Genomic DNA, 19,440 nt, shown 5'->3' with positions numbered 1-19,440 from the left:
GATGGGAAGGAACACACGGATACCTAGTACAAGTAATCCGGATACGCTTAAACCTCAGTTCAGCACTAAGAAAATAGAAGATCAACTACGACAAAGGCAAAAGGAAATGATAAAACGTAACAAAAGACAACCACACAAACAACTTCAACCTGCAACGGTTCGGGCGCCCTCCGCGAGAGGCCGCCACGATCCGTGCAAAGTTCATCAAGTTACGATGACCGCTTGGGGGGGGGGGGCTAGTTTTAAAAGCGCTGGTGCCACGCGATTGAGGGCAGTGTGCGTGGTTCACTTTCTCACCGATCGCGCTCCATTATTTTTCGTTCCTGTAAAGAGTTTTCCACCACGATGAACTCTGCCATGGTCGTCTGGAGATTGACGGGTTAGACTATATCGTAAGTGGACATAACCATTAAAATTCTTTTTGTTCTATTTCTAATTCAATTCAATAAAGGTTAATATTTAAAACAGATCCTTTTATGTCGTTATTCCAATAAGTTAAGCCTAACCAGGAACAGAGTCCGATTAATAATAGATATGTAACCGTTGGTCTCGAACTACTCGTGAGATTACTAAAATAAGAGTAGAGACTGGTTACAAACCTTTTAAAGAAGGCAACAGGATATGGTACTTTTCAAATAAGCGCAAGTGGTTATCAGAAATAATCAGAAAATTGGATGGGAACCCTTACTCATATATAATAGAAACGAAAGAGGACAAATTCTACGCAGGACGAGAGTGCATCTACGTCCTAGAGTTAAACAAATATTTCCTCAACATAAAGAAAATAGAAACGTTATGAGAAGAGTCGGAATTGGAAGAAATGATGAAATAAAGGAGAAAGAAACGGTAAATTGGAGAAGAGATGAACGAAGAGATTGGCATACAGACTAATATGAGACAAGTATCTTAAGAATAACCCCAGTCAATAAAAGAAAAGACGTCGTTTTGGAGAAGCCAACACAAGGAGAGCCTATAAACAATCAGGAAAGAGAGATGGAACTGGAGCAGGAAGAGATAATGGACAGACAGGAAGAGACGATTGAAGTACATACAGAGACCAGTAACGAAAAAATATCACAAAGCGTAGAAACAGAAGTACCGGATAACCAGGAGGAAACAACACAACAAATGAATATACGCAATAGACCACAGGGTAGTGAAATAGAAACTAGACCAATTTTAAGTCCGAGCCAACAGCCGACACCGCCACCTGTATCATCCAACCCAAAACGAAAGAAAACTAAAATTTTACATTGGTTTCAAGTCAGTAACCGTCAAAATTTGATACAAATAGAGTGTCAACTAAGGGACGTGTAATTAAAAACAATAAAATATTTTCGCCATAATAATGTTGTTTAGTTATAAAATTTAAAAAAAAAAAGCCTGTTATAATATGTAATTGTTTAAAATTTAACCGACAGAGGGCGCGATATTGTGTTGTAAAAAATATGCGGAGAGAGAGAGGCAGAGAGCCAGATAGATAGACCCTGAACTGCGAGAGGACAATGTGATATTGAAATAAGAATAAGTTCCTTTTACGTTTATAAAACTAAATATATTTTAATACATTAAAACCATTCAAATTAAAATGTTGTCATTTATTCAAACATAAGATACGGCAAAATATAACACTCTGTATTCCTAATTATTATATGAATCTGTGTTTATTAATACTTAAACTGAAACTCTTAATTAATTAATTAATTATGCCAAAGAAGGGGGAGTGTTGAAAGCTAACTTTGACATAATGAACTATTTATAGTAGAGTCAATAGCCGTTAGATGGCGCTAGGAGCTAAGCTTTTGAACCATGTAGAGGTACAAGTATAGTCTTATGGTGTATGTATACAGAGTAGGTCTAATTAGGTAGTCTTTTTAAATAGTCAGAAAAAAGTTGGCAACACTGAAGTAGACGTAGTGGGTCAGTAGTCTTCTAGCTTTGGCAGTGATAACTTTATACTTTTGTAATGGATTTATCAATACTAATTATGTTAAATTAAATCAATGATATTTTAATTGGCATGTTAATTTATCCTACGAACGCTGGATTGGCTAGCTTCGTACCTGAAAGAACGACGACAAATAGTATCTTATAATGGACATCAATCAATTTCACAGTTGGTGAAACATGGTGTACCACAGGGAAGTGTCCTTGGACCGGTACCATTTAATATATATGTAAAGGATCTTCATAAGTCATTAAAAAATTCTATTGGTAACGAGTATGCTGATGACAACGCTATTACCACTACTAATGAAATCCTAAACGTTGCAATTAAAAATATGGAGGAGAATATTGAAAAATTTAACTACTATGCTAACTACAAAACGACTTTGTCTCAACAGGAAAAAGACGAGATTCTTCATCTTCTCGCGAAATAGAAATAAGAAGATAAGCGCAGGGAATACAGAATATCTCAGCCGGCACAATTGAGAGGACTACTGCTATGAATACTTAGGTCTATGGATTAATGAGGACTTAGCCATGGCATAAACACATATCTTAAATTATAAACAAAACTAAAACGAGGATGTGGTTGCTGAGACCACTCCAATTTCATCTCAATTCTGAAACCCTCAAGATTCTCTATAACGCCATCATAAAGCCTGTTCTAGATTATGCCAACGTATTTTTTATGTGATAAACTGGTTCATAGGAAATAATTTAAATAAAGACTAGAGGTTCGAAACTAAATTTTTATGTTGACAAACATAAAAATATAAAAACTAAAAGTGTAAAAGAAAGAGGAATCAAATGGTGGAACGAGATGCCCTGTAATTTAAAGATAATTGACTCTACTAAAATTTAAAACTTAACTTAAAAAGTACGTAACAAAATTGTCAGAAAAGAATTTCGTTCTCCTATGTATTTTCCGACATTTACTTGTTGACTCGAGAATTATCTGTTTGACTCTTTTAATTTAATTTAACTTAAACCTGTATCTGGACTCTTTTGTAAATAAGTGCAAGCTTAAAAGATGATCCCAATAAAGCCATTTTATTATTATTATTATTATTATTATTATTTCCTCCTCAGCCTGACAAGCCCTACAAATAGGTCATCAATGGCTCCAATAATATTTAAGTGTCTGTTAAGTTGGCAATGGCCTGTAAGTAGGCCAGTTACCAACCTTATGTTCGTCTTAGAGAGCGAGAGGAGCTCTCTTGGTCTCTGCCTAGAGGGGCCTGCGATAAATTCTTTAGCCTGCCTTTGACCATCCATCTCAAGCCAAAGCTTGAGTTGATGATCTGACATATACCTGGAGACCATGGCTACATACCAGGCCACGGGGTTCATCCCTTACACATCGAACCAACTTTATCATGTTTGTTGTCTTCTAGATCCAGGAAGTCAAGCCACATTTGTTAGAAATTACCTTTCAAAGAAACTGCGCTTACCAGTTGTTGGTGAACTAGTAATTTCAATACATAGTTTTGGTAACGAAAGGCCAACAGAGATGAGATGTTGAAAAGTAGTACTCAAGCTTCAAAATACTGTGGATAGTAGTAAATTTGTGGCTACAGAAGTACCATACCTATGTAATGCAGTCACAACTCATGAAACGAGAGAAACTAAAAATGGCTGATGACCCAACTGTTGGAGCGCAAACTCCTTCGATCATAAGCATATTGATTGGAGCTGACTATTATTGGAAGTTTGTAACTGGGAAGGCTGGACATTTCACTTCGTCACTGGTGGCTCTGGAGACAACTTTAGGATGGACTATTCAAGGTCTAATCAGGGACACAGTTTCGGTAATTGAAAAGTTTTCTATCACAGTATTGACAGTCATAGATGAAAACAAGAAAATTGTAGGTTGTTTGAAGTTATTCTGGGATTTGGAATGAGCAACTTAGAAGCAAATACAAAGTTATTGGATGGTCGATACCATGTACGATTTCCATGGAAAACAGAGAAAAGTGTTTTGCCTAATATCTACAACGTGGCCAAGAGACTAATTAAAAGATTTTTAAAGGATCCGTCTTTCTACTCGGAGTACAAGGTTATTGACAAGCAGTTGAAAATGGGAATTGCTGAACCTGTTGAGGAACCAATCAATAATGAACCAGGAGCATACTATATGCCACACCAGGCAATCAAGAGAGCAGACCAACTAAGTTTAGAGTTTTGTTTGATGCATCCACACATTAAACAAAGTTCCTTCACTTAATGACTGTCTATATAGTTTTGATCCAGACTTGTTGGTCCTGATGTTACAATTTCATAAATAGCTGACATTGAAAAGGCATTCCTCCAGGTAATCTTAGCGAAAGAAGAGAAGAAAGCAGTTCGATTTTTTTGGATTCTTCAAATGGCAAGCGTTGTTTTTGGAATAACCTGCAGTCCTTTCATGTTAGCTGGAACTATCAAGATACATCTAAAACATTATGATGAAATGTCCGAAGAAGTATCGCTCTTTCTAACTATTTTTATGTTGATGACTTAGGATCTGGAGCAGACACTGTGCCAAATGCATATCAAGTTTCTTAAGGATGTTATGAAACTCTGAAACAATTAAGCCGGAATGACACTAAGAAATTGGACGACAAATTTGTCCGAGCTAAAAACTATGTGGATCCCAAACAAAGAAGACCAAAACTTAGAAATAAAATTTAAGCTAAAAAATTCAAGTGTAGACCGGAGGATCTTGGGTCTTCAATTTAATTGCAACACCAACCGACTTTCTTTTAACTTGAAAAACATAGAAGATATAGTAAAAATTGACAAAACCACTAAAAGGTGTTCTAAGCTCAGTTGCTTAGATATATGATCCAATGGGAATGATTTATCCCTATACAGTAAAGGCAAAAATGATTTTGCAAGATTTATTTCAACTTTATCGACAGGAAATAGCATTGAAATTTCAAGATTTTATTGGACAATTACCGTTTTTGAGAGCCTTAAAATTTCCAAGATGCTATTTTAATGGATTTGAAGAAAATTTCATAGCAGTACCAAGGCATATGCAGCTGTTTTGTACTACCTGAGATTTGTTATGGAAAACTGTGATGTTGGAGGTCAGGATTCCATACAAAATTTTAAAGTTCTAAGGGCGATACTTTTAATGTGAAGGCTTCGATGAAAACTTATGAAGCAACATTGGCCTTTTAGCCAATGATTGCACGCAGAGGTATTCCGAAGACAATTTACACAGACAATGCCAAGACTTTTAAAAGAGGTGACGAAGATCTGAAGTTGATATGGAAGCATTAAAGAAGAGGAACTGAAGAAATATTTTGGAACGAAGGGCATAACATGGATGTACATTGCTGAGAGAGCCCCTTATGGGGTGGCTTCTGGGAATGGTTAGGAGCACGAAGAATACCTGAAGAAATGCTTTACTGTCGTATCAAGAAATGTTGCTAGCTTGGCTAGAGAGACTGAAGCTGCTATAAATTAACATCCCATATCTTTTGTATTCAATGATATTTGCAAGCCTAATCTGTTGGCCTATTAAGAGGACATCGCAATTATGGGGAATTTATTTGAACAAGAAACAATCAACAATGAAGTCAATTTGTTTGCTCTTTTACGAATGCGATTGGACACGGGTGTTAAATAACCTCACAGATAATTTTAAACATGCTGTCAAAAATGATAAGTACATAAGTTGGAATATTCAAAACCAAATTATAAATGCATGCAATGTCGTTATTGTAAAACGTTTAACAGAAACATGAGGCGAAATGCTTTTCCATTCCTGCGGATGAAACATGCGATATTTCAAGAATTGAACAATTTACGTTGGGTGTTAGATACATAGACTTAAATTTGTGAACAATTTTTACAATTGGTACCAGTACAAGCACAATGGAAAGATTTATCCAACAAAATAATTGAAAGCTTCGATATTTATGGCATTGATTTGTCATATTTACATGGACCAGGATACGATTATGGTTACTGAACGGGAAGTTCAACGGAGTCCAATCTCTCATATCAGCTTTGTGTCCCCAAGCTTTATACGTTCATGGCGCAACACAGTTTAAATTAGGCAATTGGTAATTCGGTATCTGTGTCTCAAATAAGAAATTGAATTGGAATAATTGAAAAGGTGTATAACTTCTTTAATCCCCCTAAAGGACAAGATGTCCTGGTTGACAATATTAAAAAGTCTGTTCCAGACACTAAGAGAAAGAAACTGCTTAGTATGTCCTACTAGGTGGGTAGAACATCTCAAAGCCATTAGTCACGAAATGATAATGTCATGGAATGATAGAATCATCCTCCAATGCAAAACTTTTAGTCCAATCTTTGCTCAAAAACACTCCTGCAATATCTCCTTCCTATAACGGCATTGATACGCTTTCGAAGTGTGATAAAATGATCTAACCTAACATCATTACTTTATTAAAAATTGTTGGAAAGTAGGTGGATAAATCAAACATTATTTACTTAAACTGGTTTATTATTGTATTTAATTAAGGTTTAAGTTTAAAATATTATACATATTTACAAGTTTCATTTAGTGACCACTAAGGCCTATGTTCTAGGTAATTTACTTGGGGAAGCTAATTCATAACACCCTGTCAGCTCAAATTCTGCTTGACAACTACCACACTTGTAAAAGGAGCATTAGTCATCTCTAATGTGAAAATGCCGCCACTAGATGGCGCCACCATAGGGTTAATGATTATGAGGTTGAAAGGTCATATCAATGAGTAATTAATCAATTAAGAAATTAGTATACTATTTTAAACAAAAATTTTCTCAACGCTTTCAGTAACCTCATGCGTCAGTGAATAAAAACCTATTTAAGATCTTCCATGACACAGTCGAGCTTAAATGGACTGGCTATGCTTTTTATACATAGAAATATTATTGTATCGACAATGGAAGTCATTCAAGAGTTGTTAAGGAAGAAAACTAGATTTTGTTTGTAACCATTATCCTTCCTAATTGCAATAATTAAACGGAATTACGATAACCTCGGTTACAATATTTAATGTTCGATCCTTATATCTGATTAGGCTTGGTCGTAATGTAAATAATGACGGCAATGGCTTTGATATGAATTAGAAAAACATTTAATTGGTAAAACTTACAATATATTCAAGTCCCTCAATTCGAAGGTTCTCCCAAGTCGAAGGCATTGTATATCAAACAAAAAATATCCTTAAAGTCTTTTGTAAAATTATAACGTGGCCCGAGATCACTTGTCGAGGGTAAAAAACACCAAAGAGAAAATTTTAACTTCTGCTTCCTGCGCACCTTGCGCATGAGTTTTTATAGTTTGAATTGGTTCACAAAAAATAATAATAAAAAATAATAGTCCTTGCAACGGAGCAGGCGACATCTGGTGGTGTCGGCTGGGCCGTGCATGTTCTTTAAATAAATCTTTTTACTATACTTCATAAATTTCACTGTTTTTCTTAAATTTGGTGGGCTCCTCCTCCTAAAGGGGTGAACCTCTACCTAATAAATCCTGGGTGCGCCAGTGCAGCTACATATGTATGATGATTGATTACAATTACCTGCACATGGGCGTGGGTGTTCAAGTCTTCAACGCTGGTGTAAAACCGTGTAATTAACACACTGCATCAGAAAAATAAACACATTTACTTTTAGTTTCCATGGTTTGTTTAATTTGAAATCATGAATTATTTTCAGGTTTGTCTTACACAGCTGGTCTGTATGCGAGAAAGATCTGTAAAGCTGATAAAGATGCTGAAGCTTCTGCCCTTATGAAGAAAGCTGGGGCCATTCCACTGGCTGTAACTAATATCAGTGAACTATGCATGTGGTGGGAATCTAATAACAATATATATGGAAGATCGAACAATCCGTATAACACCTCAAGAATTGTTGGAGGCAGTAGTGGTATGTAACCATATTGTATTTACTTTTGATTTCTTTGCACAGACTAGTATGAAATTGTTAATACAAATAAGTATTGCTCTTTTCTCACTTTTGGAATGTTATATTTCTACCACTCTTGAAAATACCTTCCCATTGTTATCAGAAAAATACAACTTTCCTGTCATAGTTGAAGCCAAATTTCACATATTAAGGGGAACAATAATTGTAATAAAAGTCATTTAGTGGATATCTCTTCAAGATTAATCTGTTTTACAAAGAGGTCCAAAGAATTAAATTAACATTACACCTTAAAATAATGATTAGCAGAGGGCCTGGAATATTAAGTTAAAAATGACAAATATAACAATAGAGCAACATTAAGGGCAAAGAAAAATTGTCATTATAATTTTAGAAATAAATAAATTGATTTGCTTTAGTTCTAGTTTTAGATTGTTCCATATAGTTGTTGCCATGTTGTTTGGGACTTTTGCTGCAGAGTGATGCTTCAAAATTGTCTACATAAGGGTTATCCCTTATGAAAAAAACAATATAAACCAATTCGTTTCAAATTGTGACCAATTGGTCTCTCATTTGACTCAATTGGAATATGATGGCTCTAATTGGGCATCAATTGGAAATACAAAACCCAACTTGGAAAAATCATATACTAATTGGAACTCAGTGGTAATTATTGATTTTCCAATTGGGATATATGTACCCCAATTGGAACCAATGCATCCTCCATTGAGTCCAATTAATCCCCGGTTGGGATGGTGGAATACCAATTGGTACCAATATATCCTTCAGAAAAAACTATATACACCAATTAGTTTCAAATTGTGGCCAATGGTCTCTCATTTGGCTCAATTGGAATATGATTGCTCTAATTGGAGATTAATTGGAAATACAAAACCCAACTTGAAAAAATCATATACCAATTGGAACTCACTGGTAATTATTGATTTTCCAATTGGAATATATGCACCCCAATTGGAACTAATGCATCCTCCACTCAGTTAAAGTTTGTTTGTAAACCAAATGGGTTCTATTGGTTTCAATTGGAACTCAATGGGCTCCGACTGCGACTGGGTTTTCTGGACTAGAAACCTAATGGGCTCTAATCATTGATTTAAATCACCTATTATGTAATTTTAAATGTCAATTTAGTGAAAATTCTAGCTACAGCCCTGGGTTAGTGATGGCCCACTGCCAAACTTTTTCAGACATAATTACTGTCAGTAAAATTAATTTATCAAACAAATGCCCAACTTGTTTTTTTCTATTAAAGTCTCCTCAGATTTGCTTTATCATCCAACTAAACTGACTGTAATAAAATTAGATAAAATTTATCTTTAATATTTCCTTGCACATTCACCCGTCTTAAAGGTAAATGCAAACAATAACCAATCGAATGCTCTCCCTAATTACATTTCTTGTATTGTCACAGTCATATTCGTTAACGTAAACTGTAAAAATATAATGTTATTGGCAAAGTGTTACTCAGTTCATTAAATACTTAAGTATGATAATATCATAACAGTTGTGATAAATTCAATACACTGCAATGTTTAATTCCTGTGTGAGTACGAAAACCACGTAACATGAAAAACATGTTTTGTTCTTATACTGGGGTTTCTCGACAAGTGTACAAATAGCGTAAATGTGTTGATACAAAACCAATTTAAACCACTGTAAAATGCAATTGAAACTATTATCGACCTCCAATTGGGACCACTATAAACCTCCAATTGGGACCACTATAAACCTCCAATTGGAACCACTATAAACCTCCTATTGGAACCATTAAACCTCCAATTGGAACCACTATAAACCTCCAATTGGAACCACTATAAACCTCCAATTGAAACCACTAGAAACCTCTACACTATAATTGGAAAATCTAAATATCCCATTTAAAAAAAACAAAACCAATTGGAAAAAAAATTCTGTTATAATTTTTGTTGTAATCAAGAGCTTAGTCGAAAGGAAGGCGGGAGCTCGAGTTTTTCAGCGTCACCCGTCTTTCTAATTTTTCTGTTCAAGAATGGAACATTTGGTGAGACATTAGTGTAATTAAATTAGAAGAGTTATTAAAAATTTAAATTTGTATTAAAGAACGAAACTGGTTTTATTTCATTCCATAACGTACTCAGTGAATGTCTAAATTATACACGCGGATGAACTTGGATTTAACCTGGGGTTATTGAAACAAAGGGGATTCCGATTTGTGTAGCCGAGGTTAGATAATATTAAAGAGACTTGGCTCAGGTCTCGATTTTAATAGAAATAGTAAGCCTCGTCGGTTACAAGTTTCTAAAGATGTGTATAGTTACTTAAGGATGCCTAGTCTGTTATAAGTTTTTTTTTAATAATATTGTCGCCATGAGAGTTCATTGTCAATGGAATTTCATTCATTTAATATTAAGTTCCTGGAGCTTTAAGTGGTTGCATTTCTTACTAAGATATTGATTTATATTTGAGAGACTTGTACAAAAGCCAGTATCTAGTCTATATAATGATTGTTTTTCTCAGAGTAGTTGTACAGTTGACCAAGTGAAAAACGATAAAACTGAAATTCTTCTATAATTAGCCAGAATTGCATGTTGGTACGATCACACTTTTTTAAATACTTACAATTTTTTTTTTTTTCAATTGGTAATTTTAATGAAAAATTATCAACATAATATATTCCAGATTAAATCGATTTTGGGATGTTTTTAAGGTATCTGAACACCAAATCTTCAGTGACTTGTTGAAAATTGTTGAAGTTCGTGTTCAACGAAGTAGTCAGCAAAGCTTCAATGATGAAGACGAAAGTTAAAGAACGAAAACTGTTTACAATAATTACATATTATAGTTAAAATGCTAGTGGACAACACCAGATACCACGGTTAATGAAAGCACACTTGATCAATAAAAACATGCGGTTATATACAAGATTTTTTCAGTGTTATCTTTAGATAACTAAAAAGAACAATCAGGAATATTGTAAAGATTTACGCCCGATAGTCTACGCAGGGTAGAGGCATTTTGGGTCAGAAGTCCGCATCGTTTTATCTTTTCAACACTCTCCCTCGATGTTGACTTCTGTATGAACCCGTAGTTTCAGCAATTACTGATTAATCAGCTAGGCCAATACCCAAGGCACCAACTTAGGCCTAAGGCATTGCTTCAATCCATGCGACATCTTTGGATGCTTCTGTGGCTGAAACCAACTCTGACTCTGTAGTGGAAAGTGAAACTGAGAGCTGTCTTCGACTGGCCTCAGTGACTGGGGTTGATCCCATCAGGCATACGTTTCCGGATGTCAAACGTCTTGTTTTATCACAACCTCTGTAGTCAGCATCGCTGTATGGTCTGATTGTCGTATCATCATCCACCTTGAATAACAGCCCCATGGTAGACGTTCCTCTCAGATACTGGAATATCCGTTAGACAGCTGCCCAGCAGTCAGCAACTGTCGGATTTGACGTTTTTTGTGACACTTGATCCACCGCAAACTTGATGTCTGGTCGAGTACCAAGAGCTGCATAACAGAGACTACCAATGGCTGAACCATAGATTGTTGTAACGCCTTCTGTCCTTCTTCACAAACGTCAGGTTTGCAGGCTGGTGTTTTCATAGGCTTACAGTTAGACATGTTGAAATGTTCCAGGTTTCTCGACATTAGCAGTCTGATTGAGAAAAATTGACCCATCCCCGGTATAGTCAATCTTCAACCCGAGATATGTGTCTTAGATTGATTTGTAGGGATTTCGAACTGCTTTTCAAAGTACTGGAAAAACGCTTCAACCTCTTTTTTAGCCTTCCCGGCAACTAGTCCATCATCAACGTACAGGACCAGGAATGTGGGGGATTAATGGCAATTAGTAAATAATCTAGACATCTTTAAATGAAATATAATTAAGTTTAATGAAGACCAAAAGTTAGAATGTCAAAATACACATATCTCTCTCAAAAGAACATGACACAACAAGTAAAGTTTTAGTTTTGGTTTGCAGACGAAATTCGTCTGCTATATTGTCTGTTATGTTTAGCAGACAACATTAGTCTGCTAAAGTGTCTGCATTGACTTTGCAGACGACATTTACAATATCCTATGCAAAGTACAGCAAAGGCCTTACAAACTCCCCCTTACTTTGACATAGGTAAAGCCAATATACAAAAATTATTTATGTAAATTCCCGATCCCTAATTTACTCTAGTTAATATGTCAATTTTAACATAGCACAAAATTCTTGAAATTTTCTTTTAGGCAGAATCTTAGTAAAAATGTCAGCAATATTGTTATTCGTATTCACATGTCTAATTTTAAAAATACGGTTGTCGATACACTCTAACAAAATGATATTTAATCTGAACATGTTTTGATCTATTATTTTCTATGTTATTCAAAGAAAATTGTATTGCCGCCTGGTTATCACAGTAAATAATCGGTAATTTACATTTCTTATCTAATTTCACAAATTCAAATAGTTCTTCAACAATGTTGGTCAGCCATACAACTTCCTTCGATGTTTCAGCGAATGCAATGTATTCGGATTCCATTGATGATAGTGCAATGTTCTTCTGTTTCACTGATCTCCAGCATACAGGATTGTCACCTAAATTAATCACAAATCCAGTTGTTGATTTGCGATCATCCAAATCTGATCCCCAAGAGGCATCAGAAAACACATTTAGATTTATCCCATTCAGTCCATTATAATGTAGACCATAATCACAAGTTTGGCACACGTATTGTAGGACTTGCAGTAAATAATTCCAATATTTCTGCCCAGGATTCGAAGAATAACTAGCTAAACTTGTTACAACAAACGCAATGTCTGGTCTTGTACGCAGTGACAGGTACAATAAACTTCCTATTAGTTGTCTATATGGATAATCGTTATTCTGCTCTGGTGTGCAATCTCTATTTGATAACGCTATACCAACAGGTAATGGGATATCTTTCTTCTTCTCATTTGTAATTTTGTATTGCTTTTGAAGTTTCTTTACGTAGCTTTTCTGATGAATATATACCTTTCCTTTTTCAGGAAATTCAAATTCAATTCCCAAGAAATAGCTCAACCTTCCTAAATCTGTCATCTCAAATTTCTTTTGTAATTGGTTTTTCAGTTCTTCTAAAACCTTTTTGGTTAACGCAAAGATAATAATATCGTCAACGTATACAATCAACAATCCTGTTATTCCATATCTATAGATACAATTGCATCCTAAAATTCTTTTATATCCAAGTGTTAGTAATTGACCATAGTTCAGAAAACCACTGTTTTCCGCTCTGTTTCAGTCCGTAAAGAGCTTTCTTTAATTTCCAAACATATTCTCCTTCTTGGTCCCCTACTTGGACAAAACCTTTGGGTTGTTTTACATAAATTTCTTCATCTAATGAGCCATACAGGTATGCTCCTTTTACATCCATGTGACAATTATGCCATCCGAAACAAGCCACTAATAGCAATATGCAAACTCGAATCAGTGTAAAATTAACTACAGGTGCATAGGTCTGGTTAAAGTCTCTTCCAGGAATTTGAGAAAATCCTTGTGCAACTAATCTTGCTTTAAATCTACTGATTTCTCCATTAGCATTCTTTTTCACATCGTAAACCCATTTAGTTCCAATAAGTTTCTTGTTAGTTGGTTTTGTAACAACCTCGTAAACTTCTCTATCTTGAATGGTTTTGATCTCAGTTTTCATAGCATCTTGCCATTTCTCAGTATCTAGACTTTCAATAGCTTCTTCATATGTTGATGGTATTTCTACACATCTGCCTTCAATATTCCCTGTTCCATTCTTTTGCTGTCCTTTAAGTTGTTGTTTAGTAGCTTTGAAATTGAAATCACTTGGGTTATACTGTTCACCTCGATAGGTTAAATAGCACTTCATTTCAGGTTCAGATCTTATTTTCTGATTCGTAATGTTGTCATAATGATAAACATCAATTCTGTCGCCTGTCTTTCTAGCTTTTTCTTCCTGTCTCCAACATGGAACTACAGGTTGAGGCGGTGTTGGTGGTGGTGGTGGTAATTCTTCTCTAACATCATCATCGCACTACTCTCTTCTTGTGATGAGGTTTCTGATTCTCCTGAATTACTTTCTTGCGACAACAAATCATCTTCAATTTCTTCTGACCATATTTCTTTTACTGGTTCATAAATCTCTTCTCTTGTTTCTTTTAATAACCTGATACCTAATTTACTCTCATTGAAAGAAACATGTTTAGTTTCCACAACTTTTCTTTCCTCGGGAAACCATATGCAATATCCTTTCGTTACTATAGCATAGCCCACCATGATGCCCATCTTCGCTCTTCTTTCAAATTTGTTACGGTGTGGTTGTGGTACAAAAGCTTAAGATGGCGTAATGATGGTGTAGTTTTTCTCCATCGTCCCTCTGGTGTCACATCTGGTACTTTTTAATGAGGTAATCTGTTTGATAGATATACCACTGTGTGTAATACTTCTCCCCATATGTAATGTGGTAATCTGGCATCTTCCAGCAACGCTCTAATTCCTTCTAATGCTGTCCGGTTGAATCTCTCAGCAATTCCATTCATCTGTGGGCTGTATGTGTTAGTTCTTTGCAAAGTCACTCCATCCTTTCTACAACCTTCCTCAAAATATTTGGCACAATATTCCAAACCATTGTCGGTGCGAAGTTTCTTCAGTTTCAATCCAGTTTGCCTTTCAGCCATGACTTTATAATCTTTATACCTCTCATAAGCTTCACTTTTATTCTTCATAACGTAAACTGTAGTTTTTCTAGTGTAGTCATCTATGAAACTGATAAAATACTTTGAACCTCCTAAAGATGTAACGGGTGCGGGACCCCAAATGTCACTGTGAACAAGCTCTAAAGGTTCTTTTGTGGATATATCTGGTATAGCCTTTGAAGCGGTCTTTGTTGATTTTGCCACTTTACAGGGTATACAATGATCAATTTCACCTTTAAATTCTGGTAAGCCATGAACCATCTTTACTCTGTAATTCTTTCATTCGTTTCACTGAAGGGTGCCCCAATCTTTGATGCCATCTAGCAGTATCAATAGTTAAACTTGCGTTACATCTAGGCTTTAATGATCGGTTCTCTGTGTGTCCATCTGTACTTGGAATATATGCATCAACAACATATAAATTATTTCCAGCCAATGTTGATGATAAAACTAATTTCTGGTCAACTCCATACACTTTAATAGATCCATTAACTATTATGATCTTACACCCATTATTATCGAATCTTCTCGCTGATAATAAATTTCTGTTGTAATTTGGAACGTAAAATACATCTGTCAAATGTATTAATTCTTCTCCATATGGTGTCTTGACTATCATATTAACAACTCCGGTTCCAAGAGCCTTTGCTTCTCCTTGAGCAATATCAATCGGTACGTCTATTTCTCGATATTCAACGAACCATTCTCTTGTATGACAGAAATGGTGAGTAGCACCACAATCAAAAATCCAGGAATCTCTATCTGATGTTGATATCATCACTGAAGCAAAATATGCATTCCCATATGAACTGTTATTGTCCCAACCACTAGAGTAACCTTTTCCCGCTGGTTTGTTCTGGTTGCGATCCTGTCTATTTCCTCTTTGATGTCTTTGTCTGGCATCTATTTGAATATTTCCTTGACAATTTTTCGCTATATGTCCAGTTTTTCCATATTTATAACATACAAAACTTTGATGTGTACTTGCATTTTGACTACCACCCCGACCACGGGAAATCCCACGTCTTTGCTGTGTAAATCTATTTCTCTGTTGATCAGTCTGTCTGTATTGTAAAGATGAAAATCCGCCCTGTTTATCGGTCTTCTCTTCATCCTTTTGTACTAGTTTCTGTCTTTCGTATTCAGCTACAAGTAGAGCTTTGACTTTGTCTGGAGTAAATTCTGCATCATCTAGTTGATATGTTCTCTGAATGGTGTTCTCATACTGTTCTGGTAGTCTACAAATCAGCTGGTATGCTATCTCATCTGGGGCTAAAGTTCGACTAGCTAATTCTAATTGTTCAGCCGCAGCACTAACTCTCCCTAAAAATCCAGACATACTCTCAGGTAGATTATATTTCAAACTTAGAAATGCATTACGTAAGGATGCTATCCGAGCCCTTGACTTTGGCTCATATAACTCTTGAAGTGCAGTCCAAACCTCCACAGCCGTATCATACTGTGACAATAAGTTCTTGTGTTGGTCATCAACACCCAATGACAATTTTGACAATGCTCTTTGTTTTCTAGTTTCATATCTTTCTTTAACTTTAGCATCAGCCTCTTCCCCAGGGTCTTCATCTGTTTCATCAATAATCCCCCAAAGGCCAAAATCTAACAAGGCCATTTTCATGTTGAACTTCCAGTTCACATAATTTTCATCATTTAACTTATTAAATGAAAAAGATGTTCCTATAGTTATATTCTGTTTATCCATCTTTTGTAAATATTGTAAATAATTCTTTCTTCAATCTAGTTCTATTGTCTGGTTCTATTATACACTCAGCTAAGCCTAGGTCCCTACACTAATTGCCAATTCAAACTAAACATTCTAATTACTTTCTCTAAATGATCTAACCACAGTCTGCTACCAATTGTGGGGGATTAATGGCAATTAGTAAATAATCTAGACATCTTTAAATGAAATATAATTAAGTTTAATGAAGACCAAAAGTTAGAATGTCAAAATACACATCTCTCTCTCAAAAGAACATGACACAACAAGTAAAGTTTTAGTTTTGGTTTGCAGACGAAATTCGTCTGCTATATTGTCTGTTATGTTTAGCAGACAACATTAGTCTGCTAAAGTGTCTGCATTGACTTTGCAGACGACATTTACAATATCCTATGCAGAGTACAGCAAAGGCCTTACAGGGAATCTTGTCTATTATCTCATTCCAACATCGTGGTGACTGTTTGAGACCATAAAGACTCTTTAGGTTTCTCCTGATTTTCAGCCATATATAATTTGCTGAATTCAGAAGTTATTTCTCTATGCGTGTTTATGATACTTCAATTACTAGTATAGATATTTTTAAAGTATTTTTTTTGAGAGAATGTTAGTCACTTGGTTCCTGTTAATTTTAATTGTTCCTTGAAGTATCTTAAGCCTGGAGTTCTACATTTTTGAACATAGATATCACGCAGGTGCATGTGTTGGTTATTGTAGAATTTAATATAGCGACGCCAACATCAGAATCTTCAATGCCCTTCATTTTCTGGCCTAGTGTATCTTTTAAAAGAGATTCTGCGAATGATTCTCTATACTTCTGTACTTTGATAACCTTTTGAACAGTTTGGAGTATTTTATCTTCGGAATGCACAAAATTATTGCTGAAATACCCAATGGGTTAGCCGCATGCACAATTCTTGTGTGTATGATCTATGATGGACTGGTACTAGTTTTCAAGTTATTTCTAGTTGATTGTAAGATTAGCTGTTGGAACCAATATGCTTCTGAATCTATTGGTCCGCCAAGGATTTTAATCTCGTTGTTCATACTATATCGTACTTGTGATATATGACCCAACTATAACAAATTTTAAAGCTGCCAATCAAGTGGCATCACATATCCCAAGGTCCCCTGCTATATATAGTTTGGTAATCAATAACTATATCCTTAAAGGATCCTTAAGCCATGTTTCTGAAAGGCGAAGAATATCAATAGAGTATTTATTTAAAAAATTAACAACCTCAATTATGTGATTGTATACTATGCAGTCAATAAATGTTCTAATAAGCACATTTTAGACCTTTACAGAAAGTTATTTAGTTCTCATTATTCAGTGATTCTGGCTTGTCTGACTGTGCACAAAGATGGGCACTTTTTTCCTATTTACCTCTCAGAATCATTAGGATGGCGCCACTATCACTATCCCAATCATTTTTCTTAAGCCCCCGCAATGTTTTAATATCAATTTAAAATCCAAGATGAGTAACTTTTCTCTTATCAGTTTTTAATATAGCGCCACTATCACTATTCCGATCAATTTTTCTATCTGATTGGTTTCATTTATAGTACTAATATTTGAGCCCTGGATCCAAAAGTTGGTTCAGGAGATTTTCATTTTTTTTGGTGGAGTCTTGAAATAACTGGTGTTGCCTATATCTCTATTACTTATGAGCTAAGGCTTCTTAAGTGCATCAGGCTTATAATATGGGACAGTTAAAAAAAAGATGCCAATACTATTACCGGTAAAATAACAAGCTCTTTTATTCATTCGCCAATAAGCCGGTAAAATAACAATGAGTTCTTTTATTCATTCAGTCAATAACACAATAAAACAAACAGAAAAACTAGCAGATGACACTCATCATACATAGGGGCTAGACATATGGTGGAGCTTATTCGGATTAGTAACAACTACAAATAAAAATTTAACACCACTATTGCATAGTAAAATGTTAAAATATTTATCAGTACACACCTGATGAGGTTACTGAACGGTAGGGAAACTAGTCATGTTGTATAATGTTTTAAATAAATATTTTTACATTTTACTATGTAATAGTAGTCTTAAATTTTTGTTTGTAGTTATCTTAATGTTTAATCCATGGACCTTCATAAGAGCCTTATTCATTCTATAGCTAATGAATACGCTGACGATAATGCAGTCTCATCGGCCAATGCTGACCTAACTACACTAATTTCTAATGGTGAAAGTGATTTATTTTCACTTGAACAGGCCTTGACCAATAAAGGCCTATGCCTTAACAAAGAAAAAACTAAAATGATGCTTTTCTCCCATAACCGGGAAAAGAATGCAGCTGCAAACGCCATCTCCTCTATTTATAATGGTACTATGGCAAGCTATGGCTGATGAAACCTCTTCAAAGTCATATCTCGACCGACTCACTTAGATTAATTTTTAATACCTTCATTAAACCGATTATCGATTATGGCATAATTTTTTATGCGTTGGCTACTAAATCTTGTACCGACATTAAATCAAATTCTCGATAACCTCTTATTAATTACCTTGTAACCGGCTTCTACCCTTATTTACAAATATTTAAACGGATAAACGAAGCCAACGGTTACAGTTATAGTTTAGACCCGTAAAATCTATTGTTAGGCCTACCGCAAGCAATGACAATGGATTGAATGGAATAATTATTTTTATTCGTGGCAATTAACAAAAAATTAAACAGAAAGAAAACTTACAATGTAGTCCAGGCCATCTAATTCTAATTGTTCGCTTTTTATCATTTTCCCTTTTAACGTTAGAGATAATTATTGAAAGTCGAGAGCTCGAGAAAATGAATCCTGTTGGATTTACAAAGGCAGGGAAAAATTGTCCTCTCTCTCTTAAGATTGGCCGGACTCAGGTTTTTATATTGAAGAACAAAAGTAAAAAAACTAATTTGTCACACGTGACCAAAGTACGTTTGTTTTCCGTGTCGGAAAAAATATGAAAGGGAGAGAGACTGCAACGAGGCGGGCGACATCTGTCGGTGTCGGCCGACCCGTTGCATCCTCCACCCCACAAAAAAAAATCGTTTAGGCACAACACTGTGGCCGGAACCCGTATGACATATGTGTATATATAAAAAAAACGTTTTTAGAGGTGAGGTCGCTTGACCTTGGGTTTAGGGGCCTGCGGGCAGCGGCTCACACGATGTCCCTTTTGGCGACACCGGTAGCAGG

General features: G+C 35.4%; 1 protein-coding gene across 2 annotated transcripts in view; it reads left to right on the top strand.

The window, feature by feature from the left end:
* Positions 1-19,440, top strand: part of LOC149933287 (fatty-acid amide hydrolase 2-B-like) — a 60,440-nt gene that overhangs the window by 8,915 nt on the left and 32,085 nt on the right. For both annotated transcript variants that reach the window (XM_090156297.1, XM_090156296.1), the window contains exon 3: positions 7,612-7,821. In XM_090156297.1, the coding sequence (XP_090012423.1) occupies positions 7,612-7,821 (210 nt within the window). The remainder of the gene's footprint in view (positions 1-7,611; positions 7,822-19,440) is intronic.

This window comes from Leiobunum rupestre, chromosome 8 (genome assembly GCF_980474605.1).
Source record: "Leiobunum rupestre chromosome 8, qqLeiRupe1.1.hap1, whole genome shotgun sequence".
Classification (NCBI taxonomy): Eukaryota; Metazoa; Arthropoda; class Arachnida; order Opiliones; family Sclerosomatidae; genus Leiobunum; species Leiobunum rupestre.
This window is presented reverse-complemented; position numbering and strand designations above follow the sequence as displayed.